This window comes from Hylobates moloch, unplaced genomic scaffold (assembly GCF_009828535.3).
Source record: "Hylobates moloch isolate HMO894 unplaced genomic scaffold, HMol_V3 SCAFFOLD_5, whole genome shotgun sequence".
Classification (NCBI taxonomy): Eukaryota; Metazoa; Chordata; class Mammalia; order Primates; family Hylobatidae; genus Hylobates; species Hylobates moloch.
The window spans coordinates 88,587,368-88,610,684 of NW_026652280.1; the positions used below are offsets into that span (position 1 = coordinate 88,587,368).

At 47.6% G+C, this 23,317-nt stretch overlaps 1 protein-coding gene across 2 annotated transcripts; it reads right to left on the reverse strand.

Moving 5' to 3' along the window:
* Nucleotides 1–1,881: 1,881 nt before the first annotated feature.
* Nucleotides 1,882–12,387, reverse strand: LTO1 (LTO1 maturation factor of ABCE1). 2 transcript variants are annotated; one of them, XM_058439049.1, is made up of 5 exons: nucleotides 12,246–12,387; nucleotides 10,104–10,209; nucleotides 8,618–8,688; nucleotides 4,504–4,618; nucleotides 1,882–4,193 (listed from the first exon to the last, which is right to left on the reverse strand). In XM_058439049.1, exons 1-5 carry the CDS (start codon nucleotides 12,293–12,295, stop codon nucleotides 4,125–4,127), a joined length of 411 nt encoding a protein of 136 aa, XP_058295032.1. In that variant the 5' UTR covers nucleotides 12,296–12,387; the 3' UTR covers nucleotides 1,882–4,124. The 2 variants fall into 2 exon arrangements, with proteins under 2 accessions (XP_058295032.1, XP_032009643.1); XM_032153752.2 differs by having other exon boundaries at nucleotides 4,504–4,621.
* Between the last annotated feature and the right edge of the window lie 10,930 nt (nucleotides 12,388–23,317).

Here is a 23,317-nt window from a genome sequence, read left to right on the forward strand (position 1 = left end):
TAGGGGCACATACTCACTAGAACCAGCAGAGGGACATCAATCCATGAGCCTCTAGCTCAGCAAGCAACACATACTCCACGTTCAGGTATCCCCTGAGATAAAGGCTTCCATCCCTGCAACCCAAGGCCCAGCTGCTCTGGTAAAGGGTGCCAGGGAGACACAGCCAAGGCACTATCCTGATGGGGGTGTCACCAAGGGGTAGACGCCAAGGCCTGGATGCCACCTGAGTTTACTAGCCAGGGAGAGTTATGAAAAGTGTATGAGCAAGGAGTGACTTTCCTTCTTGGAAGTTAATCTAAGAGGTCCCAGTGGAACCCTTAGTCACGCTGGCTTGGACAACTCACTGAACCCTTGAGGCCTGGCTCCTCGCCTGCAGGCCCCGTGTCCTGTGAAGCACCAAACATAGTGACCCATTTTTCTCAGATCATAAGAACTCTGTGACTTCAGTTTCCTGAGTCACAAACCAGTTCCTCATTTGATTCATTAAGGACCAGAATAACTGTGAGAATTAGGATAAACTTACATGTTCACGACACTTTTTGGTATCTCCAGATTACATTGGTGTTTTCAGGTACAGTGGGAGAGACACCTCTGCGGTGTTGTGAGGCCAGATGAACGCTCGCAAAGCTCAGTATGGAGGTCATCTCCTCCTTTGCCCACCTTCTCGTTCCCTCCCCTCCCCTGGGCTCCCAAAGTGCCAGGGGTGTCCCTAGGTCAGACCTGCTCACGGGGTCTGGGGCAGCTAAAGACCCATCCAGGCACTGCCTCTCCTACAGGCAGCCAGCATGGATCCTCTTCCATAAATTCACCTGCTTTTGCCTCAATCTGGCCTCAATCTGCTAGATCAGGGGGTCTGCCATCCCCAGGCTGTGGACCGGCACCAGTCCATGACCAGGTAGGAACTGGGCCCCACAGCAGGAGGTGAGCAGCGGACGAGAGAACATTACTGCCCGAGCTCCGCCTCCTGTTAGATCAGCAGCGGCATTAGATTCTCATAGGAGCGGGAACCCTGTTGTGAACTGTGCACGTGAGGGATCTAAGGTGCGTGCTCCTTATGAGAATCTAATGCCTGATGATCTGAGGTGGAACAGCTTCATCCCCAAACCATCCCCACCCCCAAGCCCTGTCCATGGAAAAACTGTCTTCCACAAAACCAGTCCCTGGTGTCAAAAAGGCTGGGGACTGCTGTGCCAGATGCAAGACCGGTCCTGGAGACAGGCTGCAAATTCCCAGAAAAACAAGGCTCCGCTTTGGCGAAGAAGACATATCTAAAATAACGGCCTCAGGAAGCGAATCGTTCATGCAACCTGCTCAAGCCCTGCTGTGCCCCAACAAGCCTGAAGTTGGCCACTTACTGTGACCACTGGACTTGTCCTCAGCCAGGCCTCATATCTCTGCAAACTGAGAGTGGTAGCCCTGCCTCCAGCACTGGTGGATAATCCTGGTAAAGGGCGGGCCACCAGCAGCCACTCAGCAAACAGGCCTCTTGTCCCTTCTTCCATATCTCCTCATTCTTTTCTTGCCACTGGTTACAGAAAAAAATGTCAAGGGGTGAATGTAAAATAAGTGAAATGTGGTCGTGTTTTAGGACAGCAGTGTGGCCCCTGGGCAGTTCCCTTTGACCATCCAGTGACTCTGAGAGGTGATTCCAAAGTGGAGAGTTCAGTGGAGGACTGACTACTCTTGCTTGTGCCTAGCTGTTAACATTCTAGAAAAACTAATTGAAATAACTTCAACTTTTACATGAAATGGCTTTCTCTTCTCCCGAGTCCCAATTCAACAGTCTGCCCAGCAGCCACAGCCACAGGAGGGGACAGAAGGTGGGGGACAGTGGGGATAGAGATGTCTCGGGGAGGGTGGATTAATAATAGCTGCTGATGGGTGGCTGGGCCAGGTGAGCAGGAGCTGACCAGTCCCCAACACAATGGGACCACTCTCGCAGTGGCTGTGTCTACGCTGGGTTAAGAAGATGAGCTGGCGGAAATCTAAGGCACATGTCTTCCTTCATATCCAGATCCTAAATACCTTGGAGGAAGAAATAAACTGGCTGGATGTTGTGTTATAAATGATGCCGTGTTATAAATGATGTGTTATAAATGGTCCCAGACAAACTTTCACTTTAAAATATGCTATTTACTTTTTTTCCAATTATAAAAATAATACATTATCAAAATAGACAACTTACAAAACACAAAAATCCACCAAGGGAAACACGACAAAGGCCCGATCCCACCATCTAGAAAGAACGAGAGTCTTTCTGGTGCGAAGGCACCAGCACTGATGAAGGCACAACAAGGTGATGCCAACGCAGACTTCCCCAGACCTGAGGTGAGGCTACAAATGAGGGGTGCACAGCCACACGCAGGTTTAGAGTTCGGGAGGAGGAGACCTAAGTCTTGTCTTCAAAAACAAAAAGCAGGCCGGGAGTGGTGGCTCATGCCTGCAATTCCAGCACTTTGGTAGGTGGAGGTGGGTGGATCATTTCAGGCTAGGAGTTCAAGACCAGCCTGGCCAACATGGCAAAACCCCATCTCTACTAAAAATACAAAAGTTACTTGGGCGTGGTGGTGTGCGCCTGTAATCCCAGCTACTAGGGAGGCTGAGGCAGGAGAATCACTTGAATTAAGGAGGCGGAGGTTACAGTGAGCTGAGATCGCGCCACTGCACTCCAGCCTGGGCGACAGAGCGAGACTCCGTCTCAAAAAAAAAGAAAAAAAAAAAGAAAAACTGAAACAAAAACAAAGCGAGCCACTGCGGCGGTCCACCTGCCACTGCTCCCGCGGGGGTCACAGCTCTGGCTCCTGCAGTCAGCAGCTTAGGCAGCACAGCACAATGCACTAGGACATTCGGGAATGGTTTTAAAACTGAAGTGGATTCATGGCGACTCCTTAATAATGTCGTGGACTGCTTTCAGACATGCTTTCTGGAACAGGAGGGATGCGGAGAGCCAGAGTGTGGGGACTTCAGTGACCCTGAGGTGCACACAGGAGGATATGTGAACACGTGCCATCGCATATGACCACTCACCTCGTGGGGACCCACCGAACCATCCACTCTGCTCATCTGTGCCCACCCCACTGCCTCTGTATGACGCCTCATAAGGACTGACAGAGACAAAAGAGCTCCTAGGAGAGGGGAGAATGCAGGAGCCTGTACACATGGTTCTCAAAGTTTCTGCAAACATAACGATGGCCTAACATTTGGTCTTTGGTTCAAAATATTTCCCCCCTTCACCATTTTTTAATGCTGCAAAGCCCGTCGCCCCTCTGGGGACAGTGTGAAGGATAGGTCTGGGTCCCCTCAGGATCGGGCTGGCCTTTCTTCCTCAGCCAGATGGCCAGGCAAACTGGCCACCACAGACTCCCCTGTGCTCTGTGAGGCTCGGCAGGACCCGTGCAGCCTGGGAGGGAGGGCAGGGACTGCCAGTGCTGCAGGTGCCGCACTGTGCATCCTGGAGGCAGCTGTGCCTGGTGGCGGTGAGGCACGGCCTTGGGGCGGAAGTCCTAGCTCTGCTGCTGAGTGCCCTTAGACCAGGCAATCCCTTCGCGTCTCACCTTCCTCCTCTGTGAAACGGTAATAACACTCACCTTGTGGGCTCCTGAAGGGATTAAATAAAACACGGGAGGCACGTCCCGCAGCGCCTGGGGCACAATCGGCCTCGACATGCGGCACAGCAACCGTCCAAACCTCCCACGAGCCTCATTCAGGGACAACCGTCTCTCTCGTTGCAAAATAATAATAATAATAAAAAAATAACTGCCTCAAGTCCAGGCTTGGGGACTGACCCTATCCAGAGCCAATCCCAACCCAGAACCAGCTAGGCCTATGCTGCCGGAGAGGCCGTCAGGCCTGCATGCGGGCACAGCGGGGAGCAGCAGTGCGAGGGCTCTCCCAGGGACGGCTTCAGCCCAACAAAGGGCATGTGTGGAGAGGCCCCAAGGCGGGCACCGAGGTGACACCGGCAGAAAACCCCAGGGAAGGAGGCCCTCCCACAGCCGAACCGGAACCCTCACCCTCCCACTGAACAATGGCCTTCCCAGCACCGTCTGGCCCTTCACTGCATTCCTAAACACGTCACACACACGTCTGTTCCTCGATGTTCGGTCTCTGTTCATCCATCTTCCTCAAAATGAAAGTCCAGAACCTTCTGCACTAATTTTAAAGTCTGGCTGAACGTTGAGTAATGAACAAAACTGAAAACACAAAAGAAAAGAGATGGTATTTTTAATCTTGTGCATTTCTACTGAAAAATGAGAAGATAACTCTATCTCTAGCTATAGCTTTTCCTGTCTACGTGGCCAGCCCATAAATGAGTTCTAACTCCTATTCTCCGGACTGTCTTCAGTTTTCCCGCACTACAACTCAAGGATGAGGCGCCTCTACAGACAGCTCCGCGGTGCACGCAGCTCCAGGCCACTGCCGCAGTGGCCCTGAGAGTGCGCCGCCCCGCCTGGGAAAGGCACAATCAGGCGCTCCCAGCAGGAGGAAACACAGTGCACGCACCTGTTTAAATTTTCCTCTGATTTTGTCTAAGTCTTCATGGAGTTTATCATAAGTAGGGTCATCATAAGGGAATTTCTGGATCATTCCAATCAATGATTCTAAGACCTTCATCTTTCTGCTGTAAAGCACAGAAATACAGACTCTCAGTCATGTGCACACAACAGGCTCAACTTACCCAACAGCTATGCTGCTGGCTTACTGAAACCCAGCAGGTGCGCTAAGAATGCCTTCGTTCAAAAGCTGGATGATTATTCTCTCATTACACGAAATCATATTTATTTACCTAGCAACGTGCTTAGGCCCATACCCAGTGCCTCTACAGCAAGTGTGTGCCTAGCTTACAGACATGCCTCCATTCCGACCACAGGGCTGAGTGGCTGAGGCAGCCTGAAGCCCTGCTGACTCTCGAGGTCACACACGCAGAAATAGACAGAACTGGGCAAGAGGGACTGGGGCTGGGCACGAGCAGGCCTGCTCTGGGTCTGGGGATTTTCCAGCATCTGGAATCTTTGTGCTCAAAGCCTTCCAGAGTCCAGCTGCAGGTAAACCAGCAAACCCCTCCCTCCAAAGGCAGAAATCAGTACCGTCCCCTCCCCAGGGAGGACAGAGCTTTGCTGAGGAGGCAAGGAGGTTCTGCAGAAAGGCTGTGCACTCAGGAGACAGCAGCCCTGGGTGTGACGGCTCCCCAACACCTCTCTACCTGCTTTCAACCCTGCTGGCCTCATCTGTAAAATGGGGGGCATCCCAGGCTCCAGATGGTGAGAAATTAATTTCTGTTGTTTATTTTTTTTTTTTTAGTGGGGAGAGTAACAGCAACCTCACAGACTTTCAAGAGGATTAAATAACTGACATGGGCCGGGCCCGGTGGCTCACACCTGTAATCCCAGCACTTTGGGAGGCCAAGGAGGGTGGATCACCTGAGGTCAGAAGTTCAAGACCAGCCTGACCAATATGGTGAAACCCTGTCTCCACTAAAAATACAAAAATTAGATGGGCGTGATGGTGTGTGCCTGTAGTCCCAGCTACTTGGGAGGCTGAGACAGGAGAATTGCTGGAACCTGGGAGGTGGAGGTTGCCGGGAGCCAAGATTGCACCACTGCACTCCAGCCTAGGGGACACAGTGAGACACCGTCTCAAAAAAAAAAAAAAATTGACATGAAGCTTGGACTCTAGCACAGAGTAGGTGCTCAATAAATGTTAGTCTCTTGGTTTCCTCTGGATCCTGGAGACCAGGGCTCTCACCCACAGGGGTTTAAAAATAATCCACACATGTGTCCATCTCGTGGGGCCAGGTCTTTTCAATGAACCACGGGTGGTCCTGAGAAGCATGCTGCCCCTGTGCCGCATTGGACCATGTGAGTGGCCAGAGCAGGCAAGATACTCGATTAACGGGAATTTTAAAGAACTGACGGTTAGGATGAATCAACAGCAATTCAAAGCAACCAAGACCTCCTGTGTATGTGCAAACAGCTGGTGCTCCTGGATACAGAGAAGAGCAAGTTTGCCAGCAGCATCCAGTTGACAAGAGCTAACGATGGCTACCTCTCTGAGAAAATACAAAACTGTGAAAGGTCAAAGCAAGTCAGTTTTAGCAACAAAGCACCTGGTTTCCAGGGAAACCAAAGGGAGACACCAAAAGGTGGGAGGTAGCTGTATGCTAACCCGATGCAGAGGACCACCCACTTTCCACTTGGCAAGCGGTGACTTCTCTGGTCAGCGATGCTGCTCAGACACACCCAGCCGGGTGCACCATCAGAGGCAGGCAGGTGTGAGCAGCTCAGGGCTAATAAAACGAAAGTGACGGTGCCAGAGCCCCCATGCTCAGCCCCGGCATGCGCTGGTCTGCAGGAGGGTTTCACCAGACTGCTGAAGCCAGGGACAGAAGTGTCACGCAGTTTACCGGAAAGCTAGTTACTCAACGGAAAGCACCATCTTTTGGCCTGAGATGCCGCTCTCCATGGTTTCTTTGGTGTTACAATGCCCAGCATTTTGCTGAATGACAATGCAGGTGGCAGGTGTTTTTCTCTTAACATCCTTATTTGGAAAAATTTACAGGTAAAACATGCAATATCAGCCCTTCACCATTTAAAACAAAATAAAACCTGACATAGAAGATCCAAATATCTGTGAACCACTGCTCTACAATAAAGCCTTAGGTTCCAAAGGGACCTCTGGGTACTACTGGATGGGATGAGGGCAGCTGCGAAGAGGGTCTGGCCGGGCTTCCACCAGCCCCTCGTCAACCAAAGTGGTCCTTCTCTGTTAACTAGACTGAGCGTGCTGCTTTCAGACGTCAGCAAAACTGTTTTGGGGTAAGGGCTGGCAATCTCCTGGGATGGGACCACTGACACACAGCTGAGTGCTTCTCCAGGAGCTGGTAGATTCTGCCGCTGTGGGAGAAGGGAGACGGGTAGAGAACTCCAAGAACATACATCCTTTTGTGGCCTGGAGTTGAGAGCCAGGCTCAGCTTTGACTGCCACCCAGTGGCAGCACAGGCTGCCAACGATTCCCCTGGGATCCCCAGCTGCCTGCTGCTGCCTGAGAACCAAGAGGAAAATGTCCTCAAGTGCCCCTCTGCTAACCCAGAATCCCATCAACTCCCAGCTGCTGGTACAAATGGAGCAGAAAGAACTACCCGTATCAGTTGCAAGCATCCTCATTCTTAAACATTTGAACATTCAAGATATTCAAGGTATTTCTAGAAATTCAAGATATTTCAAATAAAAGCACAAGTCACGTGGTCAGGGCGAGTGTTATCCACTCTCCTTGTGCCCCTCCCACGCTAGGCGAGGCCACCAGGTGTCAGAATGACGCAGAGCACCAGCTCAGGTCCCGCGCTTGCTGCCGCCCATGAACAGCAGAGTATCCAAACCATCTCAAGGGTTCATTTCCAGCTTCAAAATGAAGATAGATAAAGCAGGGCCACATGGGGCTTCAGTAAGTACAACGCAGGAAGAAGAGTTTTTGTTTGTTTGTTTTTGAGAAGGAGTCTGGCTCTGTCGCCCAGGCTGGAGTGCAGTGGCATGATCTCGGCTCACTGCAACCTCTGCCTCCCGGGTTCAAGCAATTCTTCAACCTCAGCCTCCCGAGTAGCTGGGACTGCAGGCACACACCACCACACCGGGCTAATTTTTGTAATTTTAGTAGAGACAGGGTTTCACCATATTGGCCAGGCTGGTGTTGAACTCCTGATCTCGTGATCTGCCCGCCTCGGCCTCCCAAAGTGCTGGGATTATAGGCGTGAGCCACTGCGCCCGGCCGAGAAGAGTTTTTTAAAAACGCTAAAAACAATTCAAATGACAGCTAACACTTACTGAGTGTTGACAAGTTCCAGAAAGGAGTTAAACACATTTAAATGTATTTTCTTGTTAACAGACTTAGTTGGCTACATTAAAAAAACTGATGACACTGGCGTCCTCATCTCTGAGCCCAAGTCATACAAAACTTTTATAATTTGGTTTTTTTTTTTTTTTTTTTGAGACGGAGTCTCGCTCTGTCGCCCAGGCTGGAGCGCAGTGGCGCAATCTCGGCTCACTGCAAGCTCTGCCTCCCGGGTTCACGCCATTCTCCTGCCTCAGCCTCTCCGAGTAGCTGGGACTACAGGCGCCCGCCACTACGCCCGGCTAATTTTTTGTATTTTTAGTAGAGACAGGGTTTCACCGTGGTCTCGATCTCCTGATCTCATGATCCGCTCGCCTCGGCCTCCCAAAGTGCTGGGATTACAAGCGTGAGCCACCGCGCCCGGCCTATAATTTGTTTATTAGAAGCTCAGGGGAAAGGTGAATGAGAAAATACAATCAACGTGAACATTATTTTATTGGTAGGGTATCTAAAAGCCACGTGGTGCACTAATGACTCCAGGTAAAAGGCAGGAGCATAGAACTCTTGAGAAGCAACAACAGCCAGTGTTCATCAAACACCTAAAATGTGCCTGGCACTTTCTATTTAGTATTTCTGTTAAATCTCCTAACAACACTCAAGCTTGACACTGATAATTTTCTCCATTTTACAGATGAGGAACAGACAGACTGATTACTCAGGGGCATGTTGGTAACCCGTGGAACTAGAACTCCTGGTTCCTACGCTGAGAAAGAAAGACATCTCCACCTTTACCTGTCCTTCTCAGTGGTGCAACTGTGCAGCAGACATTTCCATGCAAAAGCAAAACCTTGGTAGCACCCAATCTGTGAATGTGAAAAATATTTAAGAGTTAAATTAATAAGCAACTAGCTACACTTTCATTACCAAGATCTCAAAACAAAAGGTGGGGGCAGAAGGCAGCGGTGCTTCTCACACTATTGTTCTGGAAGCACCTGTTGAGCATTAGGCAATGGAAATTAAGAGATTAGGTCATCGGTGGGGCAGCCAGCCTCCCAGATGCCCCAGTCCTCATCTCCTGGTATCCATGCCCTGTGCAGGTCCCTCGACACTCCACCAGGGTGGCTTTTGTAACCAACAGAATGTGCAGGAACAGCACAAAGCTCCTGAGTCTAGGGATAAAAGCCAATGTCACTTGCCTCACCAGCTCTCTTGGACCACTTGCTCTTGAATGTCACGAGGACACACAAGCAGCCCCATGGAGACGTCCATGCCCACAGTCAGGTGACAGCACCACCTTGGAGGCAGATCCTCCAAGTCCAGTCAAGCCTTCAGGTGACACGGCTCTGGCTGACACCCTGAGCCAGGACCAGCCAGTAAAGCTGCTCCTGAGTTCCCAACCCTCAGAAACATGTGAGATCATCAATATTTGCTGTGTTAAGCCCATGAATTTTGTGGTGATCTGTTTCGCAGCATTGAACATCCAATATAGTCATAACTGCCTCAACTCAGACTTTGCCACTAAGGGCCACTTATCTGTAAGGGCCAATCTAGGACAAAGGGCAAGAAGAGAAAAGAAAATCATAAAGTTAATGAAATTTCAACGTAAACATAAATGGAATATTTTCACATGACAGAGGGCACCCATTCTTTGCACAATGATTCAACTGGCTTAGTACATAAGCCAGCACCATGACACTCCCAAGTAAACTAAGGAGACCAGGGACTTGTTTTCTCTTATCTAGCCTGCATAACTTAATTGTATCTACCCACAGCAAAATGAACTCTCAGTTCTGTACTAAGAATATTTCTCCAGCAACAGTCCATCTAGTCCATGAACTCCCACACAAAGGCACTGTGATTTTTTTTGTTTGTTTGTTTTTTGGAGATGGAGTTTCACTCTTGTCACCCAGGCTGCAGTGCAATGGCGCAATCCTGGCTCACTGCAACCTCCGCCTCCCAGGTTCAAGCAAGTCTCATACCTCAGCCTCCCAAGTGGCTGGGATTACAGGCATGTGCCACCATGCCCAGCTAATTCTGTATTTTTAGTAGAGACGGGGTTTCACCATGTTGGTCAGGCTGGTCTCCAACTCCTGACCTCAAGGTGATCGCCCACCTCAGACTCCCAAAGTGCTGGGATTACAGGCGTGAGTCACCGTGCCCATCCAGCACTGTGATTTTAAAAGACCTGACAATTCTTACTCTATCACACTGAATATCGAAATAAATTATAAATTGTAAATGAAGAGGCTTCATCTCCAGATGGGGGATTCCCACTTACCTCAGACCCGATTTTGGCTCCATGCAGCGTGCCATGCTGTCTTCCCTCCATCACACCCAAACTACTGCCTTCTTCATAGCCTTCCCGATACCCTTCCCCATGAAACCTGTGAAGAAGAAGCACGCTTCATCAAATCAACAGGAGAAAGAATACTCTTTCCAGAAAAACTTCTCTCTCTTGTATTACCCAGACCCAGTAAGACAAGCCAGAGTAAAGGAGGAAAAGCCTAAAATTCAAATCAGAAGACACAGATTCCAGTCCCTCACCCCTAGAGATTCAGTACATCTGGAGCAAGGCCCTGGAATCTACTTTTCTTTTTTTTTTGTTTTTGAGACAGGGTCTCTGTTGCCTTGCCTGGAGAGCAATGGTATGATCACAGCTCACTATAGCCTCAAACTCCTAGGCTCAAGCGAGTTTGGCCTCTCAAAGTGTTGGGATTACAAGTGAGGGCCACCACACCTGGCCTGCAATCTACTTTTCTTTTCTTTCTTTCGTTTTTTTTTTTTTTTTTTTTTTTTTTGAGACGGAGTCTTGCTTTGTCACCCAGGATGGAGTGCAGTGGTGCGATCTCGGCTCACTGCAAGCTCCGCCTCCTGGGTTCACGCTCTCCTGCCTCAGCCTCCCGAGTAGCTGAGACTACAGGCGGCCACCACCACATCCCGCTAATTTTTTGTATTTTTAATAGAGACGGGGTTTCACCATATTAGCTACGATGGTCTTGATCTCCTGACCTCGTGATCCGCCCGCCTCAGCCTCTCAAAGTGCTGGGATTACAGGTGTGAGCCACTGCGCGCAGCCTTTTTTTTTTTTAAGACGTAGTTTCGCTCTTGCTGCCCAGGCTGGAGTGCAATGGCGTGATCTCAGCTCATCACTGCAACCTTCGCCTCCCAGTTTCAAGCAATTCTCCTGCCTCAGCCTCCCAGGTAGTTGGGATTACAGTACAGGCTTGCGCCACCACACCCGGCTAATTTTGTATTTTTAGTAGAGACGGGGTTTCTCCACGTTGGTCAGGCTGGTATCGAATTCCCGACCTCAGGTGATCTGCCCGCTTCGGCCTCCCAAAGTGCTGGGATTACAGGCGTGAGCCACCACACCTGGCCTGGAATCTACTTTTCAAATTCTCCTAGGTAAGTCTGGTTTGCAGCCAGAGTTAGGGGGCCAAAGTTCTGTAAGTGTTCAAGTAGCACTAGCCCAAGTCAACCGCTTCCAAAAAACTGCAACATACACAGGGTTTGACATCACATTGGTAGGGCAACAGAGAGAAATGGCATCAGATCATCACAAAATGTACTTCGACTGGTACCCGGAGTAGCACTGACCCTGAGGCCCAACAGTGGAACTGGCACTATCTTAACCTGCAGTCACCAAACATGCAAGGAGTGGGCTGCAGCGCCGCAGCGCCCCATGAAGCAGGGTGCACAGCTCCCCACTTATTAGTTGTGTGACCCTGGAAAGTGACTGTGCCTCCTAGTCTGTAAATTCCGAAGAATAATAGGATCCACTTACTAAGTAGGGCTGAAGTAGATAACCAGGGTGGAACGTTTAGCTCAATGTCTGACTCACAGCGCGAGCTAAATAAACGTCAGCGACTGACTGCTAAATGTTCGGCCGCTTTCTTAACTAACATCTATGGACGTGTCTTCTGGGCCGGGCATTGGAAGTCAGCCAGGAGTCAACTCACAACTCCCCCACTATCGCAGCACAAGGGGCTCCCCAGGGGCTCTGGAGGGAAAGGGATGTGTCGGGCACATCTATCAGCATATCCATGAATACTGCCGTATGTCCTATGATTAAGGAACCAGAAAAAGAGGCAGCTCCCAGATGGCAAAGGTCTGTCCTCCCAGAGGACCGGGAGGCCTCGGAGGTGGGGAACCACTAGGTTGAGCAGATGCTTGGGGCAGCCCTGACAGGGAAGGCGGGTCTGGAAGAGCAGCTGGGCACGTGCCCCACCGGAGCGGGCGAGGAGAGGAAGACCACAGCATCAGGCCCACACTTGTCCCTGCGTCCACGGCCACCAGGCGCTCCCCAATGCGCAAGCCCAAGGGACGCCAGGCTCCAGCAGCCGCTCTGGGCGGCAGCCGGCGGCTAATCCGCTGGGAGAGAACCAGACAGGGCGGGGTGCGGGCCGGCCTCGCCACCCACCTCTCATCCGCCATCACGATGGCATCGAATATGTCCTGACTGCCAGCCATAGCGGCAAGCAGCCCGCCCTTGGCCCCCGAGTTTCTGCAGCCCTGCGGTGCCGTCGCAGACCCGGCAGGTTCAGGCACAAAAGCTCCGTTTGGGAGGAGACGAAATCCACTTCCGGAAGCGGCCGCGCGGGGCAGGCCGGGTAAGAACGGCACGCGGGAGGGTCCAAAGCAGCCTATACATGGCGCATGCGCGGCTGCGGCGGTGAGCGGGGCCGGGCTCGAATGAAGCCCCGCCCTGGGGTCCCTTCGCCCTGCCCCGCTCTGTCTGTCAGCGCGGGGAGCGTCCATTGGCCGCGCGCGGGGAGAGCCGACCTGCATTTTATCACTGCAGATAGAACCGAATTTCCCAAAGTGGCTCCGAAAGAACCAAGGAAGAAATGGGAAGTCATCAGCTGGGCGCGGTGGCTCACGCCTCCCAGCACTTTGGGAGGCCGAGGCGGGCGGATCACCTGAGGTCGGGAGTTCGAGACTAGCCCGGCCAACATGGTGAAACCTTGTCTTTCCTGAAAGTACAAAAATTAGCCGGGCATGGTGGCAGGCGCCTGTAATCCCAGCTACTCGGGAGGCAGAGGCAGGAGAATCACTGGAACCTGGGAGGCGGAGGTTGCAGTGAGCCGAGATCGCGCCACTGCACTCCAGCCTGGCGAGAGAGCCAGACTCCGTCAAAAAAAAAAAAAAAAAGGAAAAGAAATGGGAAGTCATCAAAGAACCGACGCCTCAGGAGGCTCCGGGCCAGGAGGCTCTGCAGGTGGGATTTTGGGGAGAAATTTGTCGGTTTTAGTTCTCATATTTGTCATTTCCATGAGATGTGCTTTCTGAACAGGATTTTTATTTTTATTTTTATTTTTTATTTTTTATTTATTTATTTATTTTTTTGAGACGGAGTCTCGCTCTGTCGCCCACGCTGGAGTGCAGTGGCGCGATCTCGGCTCACTGCAAGCTCCGCCTCCCGGTTTCACGCCATTCTCCTGCCTCAGCCTCTCCGAGTAGCTGGGACTACAGGCGCCCGCCACCACGCCCGGCTAATTTTTTTGTATTTTTAGTAGAGACGGGGTTTCACCGTGGTCTCGATCTCCTGAACTCGTGATCCACCCGCCTCGGCCTCCCAAAGTGCTGGGATTACAAGCGTGAGCCACCGCGCCCGGCCCTGAACACGATTTTTAAAAAGCGATTACAAACTCTAAGCGACAACGGAACTCAGATGAGAAACACCAGAAACATTCCTAATAAATTCAGTAGTAAAACCTCACATGACCACTGAACATCTTTCTACCAGCCCTGGCCAATGCAGTAAAACATGAAGCAAGAAGTGGAAATACAAAAAAAAAAATAAAAGGCAGAAATACTATTATTTGCAGATATGATGGCCCACCTAGAAAACCCAAATAGTCACCTAAGACATTCTCAGAATCCATAATCGCAGCAAGTAGCTATGTGTATGATGAATAGGGAAAAAAACACTTTCTGTTATTCCAACAATAATTGGTAGTAACCATAATACATTTCTTAGAAATAAGAATTTCTAACAATTTAAGCGGGACCCATATAAGGAAAACTACAGCTCTACTATGATTGAGGACTGGAAAACTGAACAAGTGCAGTACCAAAGAAAATTCCATGAGATCTGGTAAAATGTGTCAAAATCCTAAACTTTTTCATCCGTATGAATAAACTAATAAAAATAACTAAGATGTTTTTGAAAAAAATGATTTTCATATCAGATATGAAAAGATAAAGTGTCAATATAAATATTGTGGTATGTTGGTTCAAGAAGAGACAGACCAGTGAAATAAAGTAAATAGACCAGACAGTAGACTCTCATGATGTAAAGCCTTCTCATGTGGTAAAAAGAAGAATTACAAATTAATTGGAGAAAGGGAATATCAATTAATAACTATAATGGAAAATTGGTTGTTTGGGAAAAACTTGGTTCCATTTATGCCTCACACCATTCATCAAAATAATTCCAGATGAGTTAAAGAGTTAACTTAAAAAAATAAAGCACATTGGCTGGGCTCACCCATGTAATCCCAGCACTTTGGGAGGCCGAGGCAGGTGGATCACCAGAGGTCGGGAGTTTGAGACCAGCCTGACCAACATGGAGAAACCCCATCTATACTAAAAATACAAAATTAGCCTGGCGTGGTGGCCCATGCCTGTAGTCCCAGCTACTGGGGGGGCTGAGGCAGGAGAACCCAGGAGACAGAGGTTGCAGTGAGCCGAGATCGCGCCATTGCACCCCAGCCTGGGCAAAAAGAGCGAAATCCGTCTCTAAATAAATAAATAAATAAACCACATTATTCTTGTAATCCACTTTGGGAGGCCTAGGCGGGTGGATCCCTTGGTCAGGTGATCGAGACAATCCTGGCTAACATGGTGAAACCCCGTCTCTACTAAAAAAAAAAAAAAAAAAAAAAAAAAAAAATTAGTGGAGCATGGTGACTCGTGCCTGTAGTCCCAGCTACTTGGGAGGCTGAGGCAAGAGAATGGCGTGATCCTGGGAGGTGGAGCTTGCAGTGAGCCGAGACTGCACTACTCTACTCCAGCCTGGGCGACAGAGCGAGACTCCGTCTCAAATAAATAAATAAATAAAATAAAATAAAGTACATTAAAAAATCTAGGTGGAACATTCAGACAAGTATGAAGATGCTCCTTTAACACATAAAAGCCATGAAGGAATTCTCAGCAAGCAAAACCAACATTTTACCACGTAAAAATGCAAACTTGTGTGTACCAAAAGTGATAAGAAACAAAATTTAAAGAACAATATGGGGAAATATTTGTCATAAATATTGTAACTAAAGAAATAATATTTCTGGTAAAGAGTTTATTTAAATATATGTATTTATTTAAATAAATACATCCTGACAGGGGGAAAAAGACTTGAAATATTATTCACAGAAAGAACAACAGCTGGCCAATCAGGAAAAGCAGACGCAGCCTTGCTAGTAACCAAAGCAATGCTAAGAAAGAATAATGAGATGCATTTTTTACCTTTTAAAATAGTTTAAGTTCTTTTTGTCCTTTTTTAGAATTAAAAGATACTTTTATTGAGCACAAGTGCATAAATTTAAGACACCTCTTGGTCAGGCAGTTCAAAAACATAGGAAGGGCATCATATATATATATATATCATGATATATATATAATGTTTTTTGTTTGTTTGTTTTTACTAGCTGGGTATGGTGGGTCACGCCTGTAATCCCAGCACTTTGGGAAGTCAAGGTGGGCGTATCACCTGAAGTCACCAGTTCCAGATCAGCCTGGCCAAACAGTGAAACTTCGTCTCTGCTAAAAACAAAAATTAGTCGGGTGTGCTGGTGCACACCTGTAGTCCCAGCTATTCTGGAGGCTGAGGCAGGAGAATTGCTTGAACCTGGGAGGTGGAGGTTGCAGTGAGCCGAGATCGTGCCATTGCACTCCAGACTGGGCAACAGAATGAGACTCTGTCTCAAAAATAAAATAAAATAGGCCGGGCGAGGTGGCTTAAGCCTGTAATCCCAGCACTTTGGGAGGCCGAGGCGGGTGGATCATGAGGTCAGGAGATCAAGACCACCCTGGCTAACACAGTGAAACCCCGTCTCTACTAAAAATACAAAAAATTAGCAGTGCGTGGTGGCGGGCGCCTGTAGTCCCAGCTACTCGGGAGGCTGAGGCAGGAGGATGGCGTGAAACCGGGAGGCGGAGCTTGCAGTGAGCCGAGATTGTGCCACTGCACTCCAGCCTGGGTGACAGAGCCAGACTCCGTCTCAAAAAATATATATAAATAAAATAAAATAAAATAAAATAAAAAAGTTTTTTGCCCCTGGACCTAGTCATTTCACTTCTAAGACTTCATCTCTAGGAAATAATCAAAGACAAGTAAAAATATTATGTACAGTGTTGTTCAGTGCAACACGATTTGTAACAGTCAAGGCAAGGAAAGCAGCTTATATTGACAAAATGGTAGAATTATGACATGTATTGTAGGCTACTCATGTTGAAGACTCCTAAGCAACCATTACAAATAATATTTCAACAAAAGTAACATCATGTAAAATGCTCATGATATTTCAAGAAAAAGAAAAAAAAAACCCTCTATCTGAGGCCGCAGTGAGCTATGATCATGCCACTTCACTGCAGCTAGGCCAGGGCAACAGAGTGAAATCTCATCTCAAAAACATAAAAAGAAAGAAAAAGAAAAAGAAAAAAAAAAAAACTCTACATATACTTGAATTCCAATCACCCTAAACACTGCTTCAAACGAATGAAAGTAGCCAGGTAAGGTGACTCACACGTATAATCCAACACTTGGGGAGGCCAAGGTGGAAGGATTGCTTGAGCCCGGAGTTCAAGACCAAGTTAGGTAACATAGTGAGACTCCAACTCTACAAAAAAATAGAAAAAAATTAGCCAGGTGCGGTAGTGCGCACCTGTAGTCCCAGCTACTTGTGAGGCTAAGGCAAGAGGATTGCTTGTTCTCAGGAAATTGAGGCTGCAGTGAACCGTGATTGTGCCACTGCACTCTAGCCTGGGCAACAGAACGAGACCCTATCTCAAGCAAAACAAACAAACAAACAAACAAAAAAACAGAAAAGAAAAAAACGAAAAGAGAAAAAAGAGTGAAAGCAAGTACACCAAAATGTTAATAGAGAATATAGCTAGATTTTGGAATGACAGTGATTTTTTAACGTCCTCATTTATATTTTTTGGAACATCTCGTGTTTGTTTGCACAACGAATATAAGTTATGTTATAAGCATAAAAAAACAAAAATGTTTTTGGTAGATGAAGTTAAATAGACTTTGTATTATTTTGTTCTGAAGATGTCTTTAGTTTTTAGGTTTTTTAATAAGCAAATGAAATCACAAAACACTTGGAATATAAGAAAAAGGGAAAGACAGCAAGCCAAAAAAAAAAATAAATAAGTTCACCCTGTCCACCAACTGATTTTTGCTAATTTTGTTATTTTTCTCTTGAATTTTCATATAAACATAATTTAATATATAAACAATGTAATATCCTTCTCCCTGCCCACTTAACACTAGATTACAAACATCTCCCAAATAAGGGAACTGTTCTCTTATCAGTACATATTTAAAACACATTTTTGAGCATAAATTTCATTAGCTGAAATAAAATAAAATAAATATATCTTTTGGCATAGGAAAATAGATAACGTGGTGAGAAAAATAAATGACCACTTACAGAATAAAGCCCGTGGACATGGAGGCTTATACAGAAGAGCGTAGGTTTTAATTTCTAACTTTAAAAATATTTGCAAAGCATTGAACGATTATATGTGCTACAAAAAGCAACACTATTGATTCAAATTATTAATCTGAAATAAAGCTTTGGGGAGATTTTCTGTCCCCAGTCATCAATTTGTTAATCGGTTTTGTTCCTAAAATATTTATTTTGAAGCCAGACTGTCCTAGCATTAAAGACAAAGAAGGGCCGGCTGTGGTGGCTCACACCTGTAATCCCAGCACTTTAGGAGGCTGAGGTGGGTGGATCATCTGAGGTCAGGAGTTTGAAACCAACCTGGCCAACATGGTGAAACCCTGTCTCTACTAAAAATACAAAATTAGCTGGACATGGTGGCTCATGCCTGTAATCCCAGCTAGTTAGGAGGCTGAGGCAGGAGAATCGCTCGAACCTGGGAGGTGGAGGTTGTAGTGAGCCAAGATCATGCCATTGCACTCTAGCCTGGGCAACAAGAGTGAAACTCTGTCTCAAATAAAAAATAAATAAATAAAATAAAAAATAAAGGCAAAGAGCCTGATTCCATTATCCTGGATTTCCAATAGTCTATTTACAAATTGCTTTATTTTCAAATAAGGACCAGATTGTTAAAATAGGGCCTTTGTGGCTGCATGCAGTGGCACACTCTTGTAATCCCAGCACTTTGGGAAGCCGAGGCAGGAGGATTGCTTGAGGCTAGGAATTTGAAACCAGCCTGGGCAACATAGTGAGACCCCATCTCTACAAAACATTTAAAAATTAGCTGGGTATGGTGGCTCACACCTGCAGTCTTAGCTGCTTGGGAGGCTGAGGCTTCATTGAGCTGTGATTGTGCCACTGCTCTTTAGCCTGAGCAACAAAGGGGAGGTGCTATTTCAAAACACATGCGTGCACACACACACACTGACACACACCGACACACACACACATGCACACACACAGACACACACACGCACACACACACACACTGACACACACAGACACACACACATGCACACACAAACACAGACACACACCGACACACACATGCACACACTGACACACACACATGCATACACAGAGACACAGACACACACACACCGACACACACATGCACACACAGACACACACACACAAACACACACACACACACGCCTTTGAAAGTAGAAAAAGTCAGTTTTAAAGTCCAAATATTCAGGTCAACATCCTTAAATAAGTTGCAAATTTTATGTTTTAGCAACTGAACACATAAAAAGCGTAGGAAAAATCTGAATTAATATCTCCCCTTAGCTGGGCGTAGTGGCTCACTAATTGTATTTATTTCAGTGGTTTCAAAATACTATTAGTAAATATTTAACTTATAACAAAAGGTATAAAGGAGATAATATAATCACCTCCCAGGAATCTACCACATTAAGAAAAAAAATTTTTTTTAAATAGAAATATTGGCCGGGCACGGTGGCTCATGCCTGTAATCCCAGCACTTTGGGAGGCCAAGGCGGGTGGATCACCTGAGGTCAGGAGTTCGAGACCAGCCTGGCCAACATGGTGAAACTCTGTCTCTCCTAAAAATACAAAAATTACCCAGGCAGGCATGGTGGTGGGTGCCTGTAACCCCAGCTACTTGAGAGGCTGAGGCAGGAGGATTGCTTGAACCCAGGAGGTGGAGGTTGCTGTGAGCCAAGACTTCGCCATTGCACTCTAGCCTGGGCAACAAGAGCAAAACTCTGTCTCGAAAAATAAAAAAAAAATTAATTAATAAATTAAATAAAGTAGAAATATTGCTTACATTCTAGTGAGAGTTCAAAGAAAAACCAGGTCAATATAACTAAAGTGAAAAACAAATTCATCGAAGTTTAATATTAAACAGTGTTTACTTACGAGAATACATTTTTTAAAATTTTATATTAAAATTTTTAGCCTGTAGTCCCATGTTCAAAAAAAAATGAGGACATTAAAAAAATTACGACAATTCCAAAATCTGGATATAGTGTCCATTAACATTTTGGTGGACTTTCTTCTAGCAGCAAAATACTAGGTAGTTTTCAAACCAGACCAAACCAAACCTGACAATATAAATCTACAGTTGTTAACCTGGAAACACATCCATTTTATCAGGAAAAAAAAACAAGTTAAAAACAAAATATCATTTGTTCTTATTTTGGTTCAAGAAAAAGGCCCATAGCAACAGGTTTTTATCTATGTATAGAATAATCTGCAAGGACCGCACCCCTGAGGTTGCAGTGGTCACATTTGGGTGATGGATTATGTGTCATCTCAATTATTTTCCTTTGTATGTTTCTGTATTTTGTGATTCGGGTTTATTTTTTTTACAGCATGAAGCTGTTGGATGCAGTGGCTCATGCCTGTAATCCCAGCACCTTGGGAGACCGAGGTGAGTGGATAACCAGAGGTCAAGAGTTTGAGACCAGCCTGGCCAACATGGTGAAACCCTGTCTCTACAAAAAATACAAAACTTAGCCAGGGATGGTGGCATGGGCCTGTAGTCCCAGCTACTCAGGAGGCTGACTTGGGAGGATCACTTGTACCCAGGAGTTCCAGGCTGCAGTGAGTCATGATCGAGCCACTGCACTCCAGCCTGGGTGACAGAGCAAGACCCTGTTTCAAAAAAAAAAAAAGCATGAAGCAAGTGCGGCTTTCATAATCTGGAAGAAAAAGAAGCAGTTTTAAATTCTGAAAAGGAAGTCATTAAAAGAGTTCACTTCAAGGAACTAAAGTTTCATCTCATGCTCTATTCATCATAAATAAATAACACATTTGGAAAAGGGGGCAAGTTGCAGGCAGGCCTCAAATCCAAGTTTGACCCCATGGGGCAGGCAGGAGGAGGAGAATGCGAGGCTTGAGTCACACTCAGTCTTTCCAGCTGAGCCTCCTTGCTGCTCCTTCTCTAATAGGTGTGCTTGGGTTTGGGAGCCTGTCAAATGCCATTTTCTACCTGCTTCCCTGGTAGCCATAGCGCAGGAGACCTGGGTTGGTGTGGAGGTCTGGTGCTGTGAGCAGTAACTGAGAACAGGGCTCCTCTGGGCACCCACCTGGCTGTTGAAGGGCTCTGGCCAGCAGGGCTCAGCCTCTGCCCATCCCTAAGGCTCCCAGGGGAGTCTTCTTCAGGCTTCTAGAGAAGAGATAACATTTTGGGAAAGTGACACAAAGATCTGGCAACAGTACCTGTATTGGGAATGGACTGAAAGTCTGAGAGGAGGCCTACTTTTCACTGTCTAACTTGCATTAGTCAGGTTAGGCCAGGCTGTGCTGCAATAAGAAATAAGCCCTGACATCTCAGTGGCTTAACCAGGAAGGGCTATTTCCCACTTCCACGAAGTCCACTATGGGTGAGGCAGCTCTCCTCCACCTTGCAGGAACCAAGGGCCCCTGATTGCCCCAGTAGGGGAAGAGACAGAGGAAGCAGGCTAGCTCCTAGCTGCCTTGTCCCAGGAGAACACTTTATTTCCATTCCATTGACCAGAACCAGTCCCAAGGCCCTAACCAAGCTGCAGGGGAGCCTGGGAAATGGAGACGAACCCACGGACGTTGGGTCAATTCTGTCTCTGCCACAATGCTTTAATGCTGCTAGGATTTTATTTTGAACCCTGTAGATATGTGGCTTCTCCAATGTAAAAAGAAAAAGAGAGAAGGGAGAGTTGTTATCTAATGTGTATATTATATATTATGTTATATATTCTATGTATGTAACAAGTGGAATATATCAGTCACCTCTCCTCATCCAATTGAACAAAATGCAAAACACAGTAGATGCTGTCAAAGAGATATGTCATATCCACATTTTACTGAAAATAATAACAATTTCTCCAAAATTGTGGTTCCTGAAGTAAATAAAGATTTAAAACAAATGATGAAAGTTTGAATCTTAGCAGATACCAAAAGTGTAGATCTTACTTTGCACAGGGTTTAGCACATAACAGGTGCTCAGTAAATGGTTGTTGAGTGAATAAGTGAGAATGCAGTGTGGCAATGGGAGGAGAAGGCCCCTCTGAACCGTGGGAGGGGGACAGGCCGTGTTTGCCATGGTGTTTGCCCATGGCTTTTGGGTCATCTCAGTAGAGAGGGTACCTGGATAAACAGTTTTCTTTCCAGAGCTCAAAGACCGTTTACCAAAACTGGGCCCAGCCCTTTAGGGCTAGCTGTATTTCCCTGTTTGTGTCGAGGAAACGGGGAATGAGGGATCCAACCTGGGCTTGGGGCTGCCACCTGCTGGATGCAGTGGCTCATGCCTGTAATCCCGGCACCCTGGGAGGCCAAGGCAGGTGTATCACCTGAGGTCAAAAGTTTGAGACCAGCCTGGCCAGCATGGCAAAACCCTGGAGAGGGAAGTGAGGCAGCCAAGGATGCATAGTGACTACGGGGGACCTAGCCCTGCCATGGCCTGAGGCATTGTCCCTCTAGGTGGGAGCGTGTAGGACTCATGCACCGCCCCCCCCGGGAGGCTCTGAGTCCCCCATTTGACCGACACCCCTTATTTCTTAGAAGGCTGTAGCCCGGCTGGGCTTGATGGCTCACACCTGTAATCCCAGCACTTTGGGAGGCCGAGGCGGGTGGATCACCTAAGGTCAGGAGTTCAAGACCAGCCTGGGGCCAACATGGTGAAACTCCGTCTCTACTAAAAATACAAAAATTAGCTGGGTGTGGTGGCGGGCACTTGCAGTCCCAGCTACTCAGGAGGTTGACGCAGGAGGAGCAATTGAACCCAGGAGGCGGAGGTTGCAGTGAGCCAAGATTGTGCCATTGCACACCAGCCTGGGCAATACAGCGAGAGTCTGAAAAAAAAAAAAAAAAGAAGAAGAAGGTCCTAACCCTGGGGCTCCACTGTCTGTCTTCAAAGGGCTGTGGCCTTCATCCGGCCTCGGGCTCCTCCCTGGCTTTTCTTCTCCTCTGCCCTCCGCCTCCCCTCCGGAGGCTGCAGCCCCTCCTCCTCCACAAGTTCCCTCTCATCCCTGCAGCCTGGGGGAGCTTCCTCCTTTCCGCCCTTGGTGGAGCAGAAATTCTTGCTGGGCTCCTTCCCCCGCACCGGGAGTGCTGTGAGGAGTGGCCTTGCTGTTTCCATCTTCTTTCTTCTGCACTGACCGTTCCCTCTTCCTAACTGGACAGCAGCATCCCAGAGGTGGGACTGTGGCTCCTTCTAAACCTTGGTGCCCCCAGCTATGCCCAGTATGGGGTCTCCGGTATGAAGTCTGGCGCAATAAAGGGTGAGCAGTTCTCCTTACCCGCCTTCCCATGTCCTCCTCCGGTCAGTGGGCTGTGCTGGTCCAGGAAGCCAGGGATTTTTGGCTTCTGAGATGCAGTCTCCACCACTCCACATGTTTTTTTGGTTTTTGGTTTGTTTTGAGACAGTGTCGCGTTCTGTCGCCCAGGCTGGAGGGCAGTGTCTCAATCACGGCTCACTGCAACCTCTGCCTCGTAGGCTCAAGCGATCCTCTCACCTCAGCCTCCCAAGTATCTGGGACTACAGGTGCATGCCACCACACCTGGATAATTTTTACATTTTTTGGTAAAGATGGGGGTTTCGAATTCCTGGGCTCAAGTGATCCACCCACCTTGGCCTCCCAAAGTGCTAGGGCTACCGGCGTGAGCCACTGTGCCCTGCCAAATTCCAAACGTTTCTTGACAGTGTTAGTGAAATTCATGTTCCTGCACCTCAGTTTGCTCATCTGTAAAATGGAAGTGATATTGGTACCCCCTTTTCAGAATCGACATGAGGATGAATACTTGTATATAGGAAACAGAAGAAATGTATTGATAGATAAATATAGTGAACATAATAAATTCCTAACACATGAACAGGAAG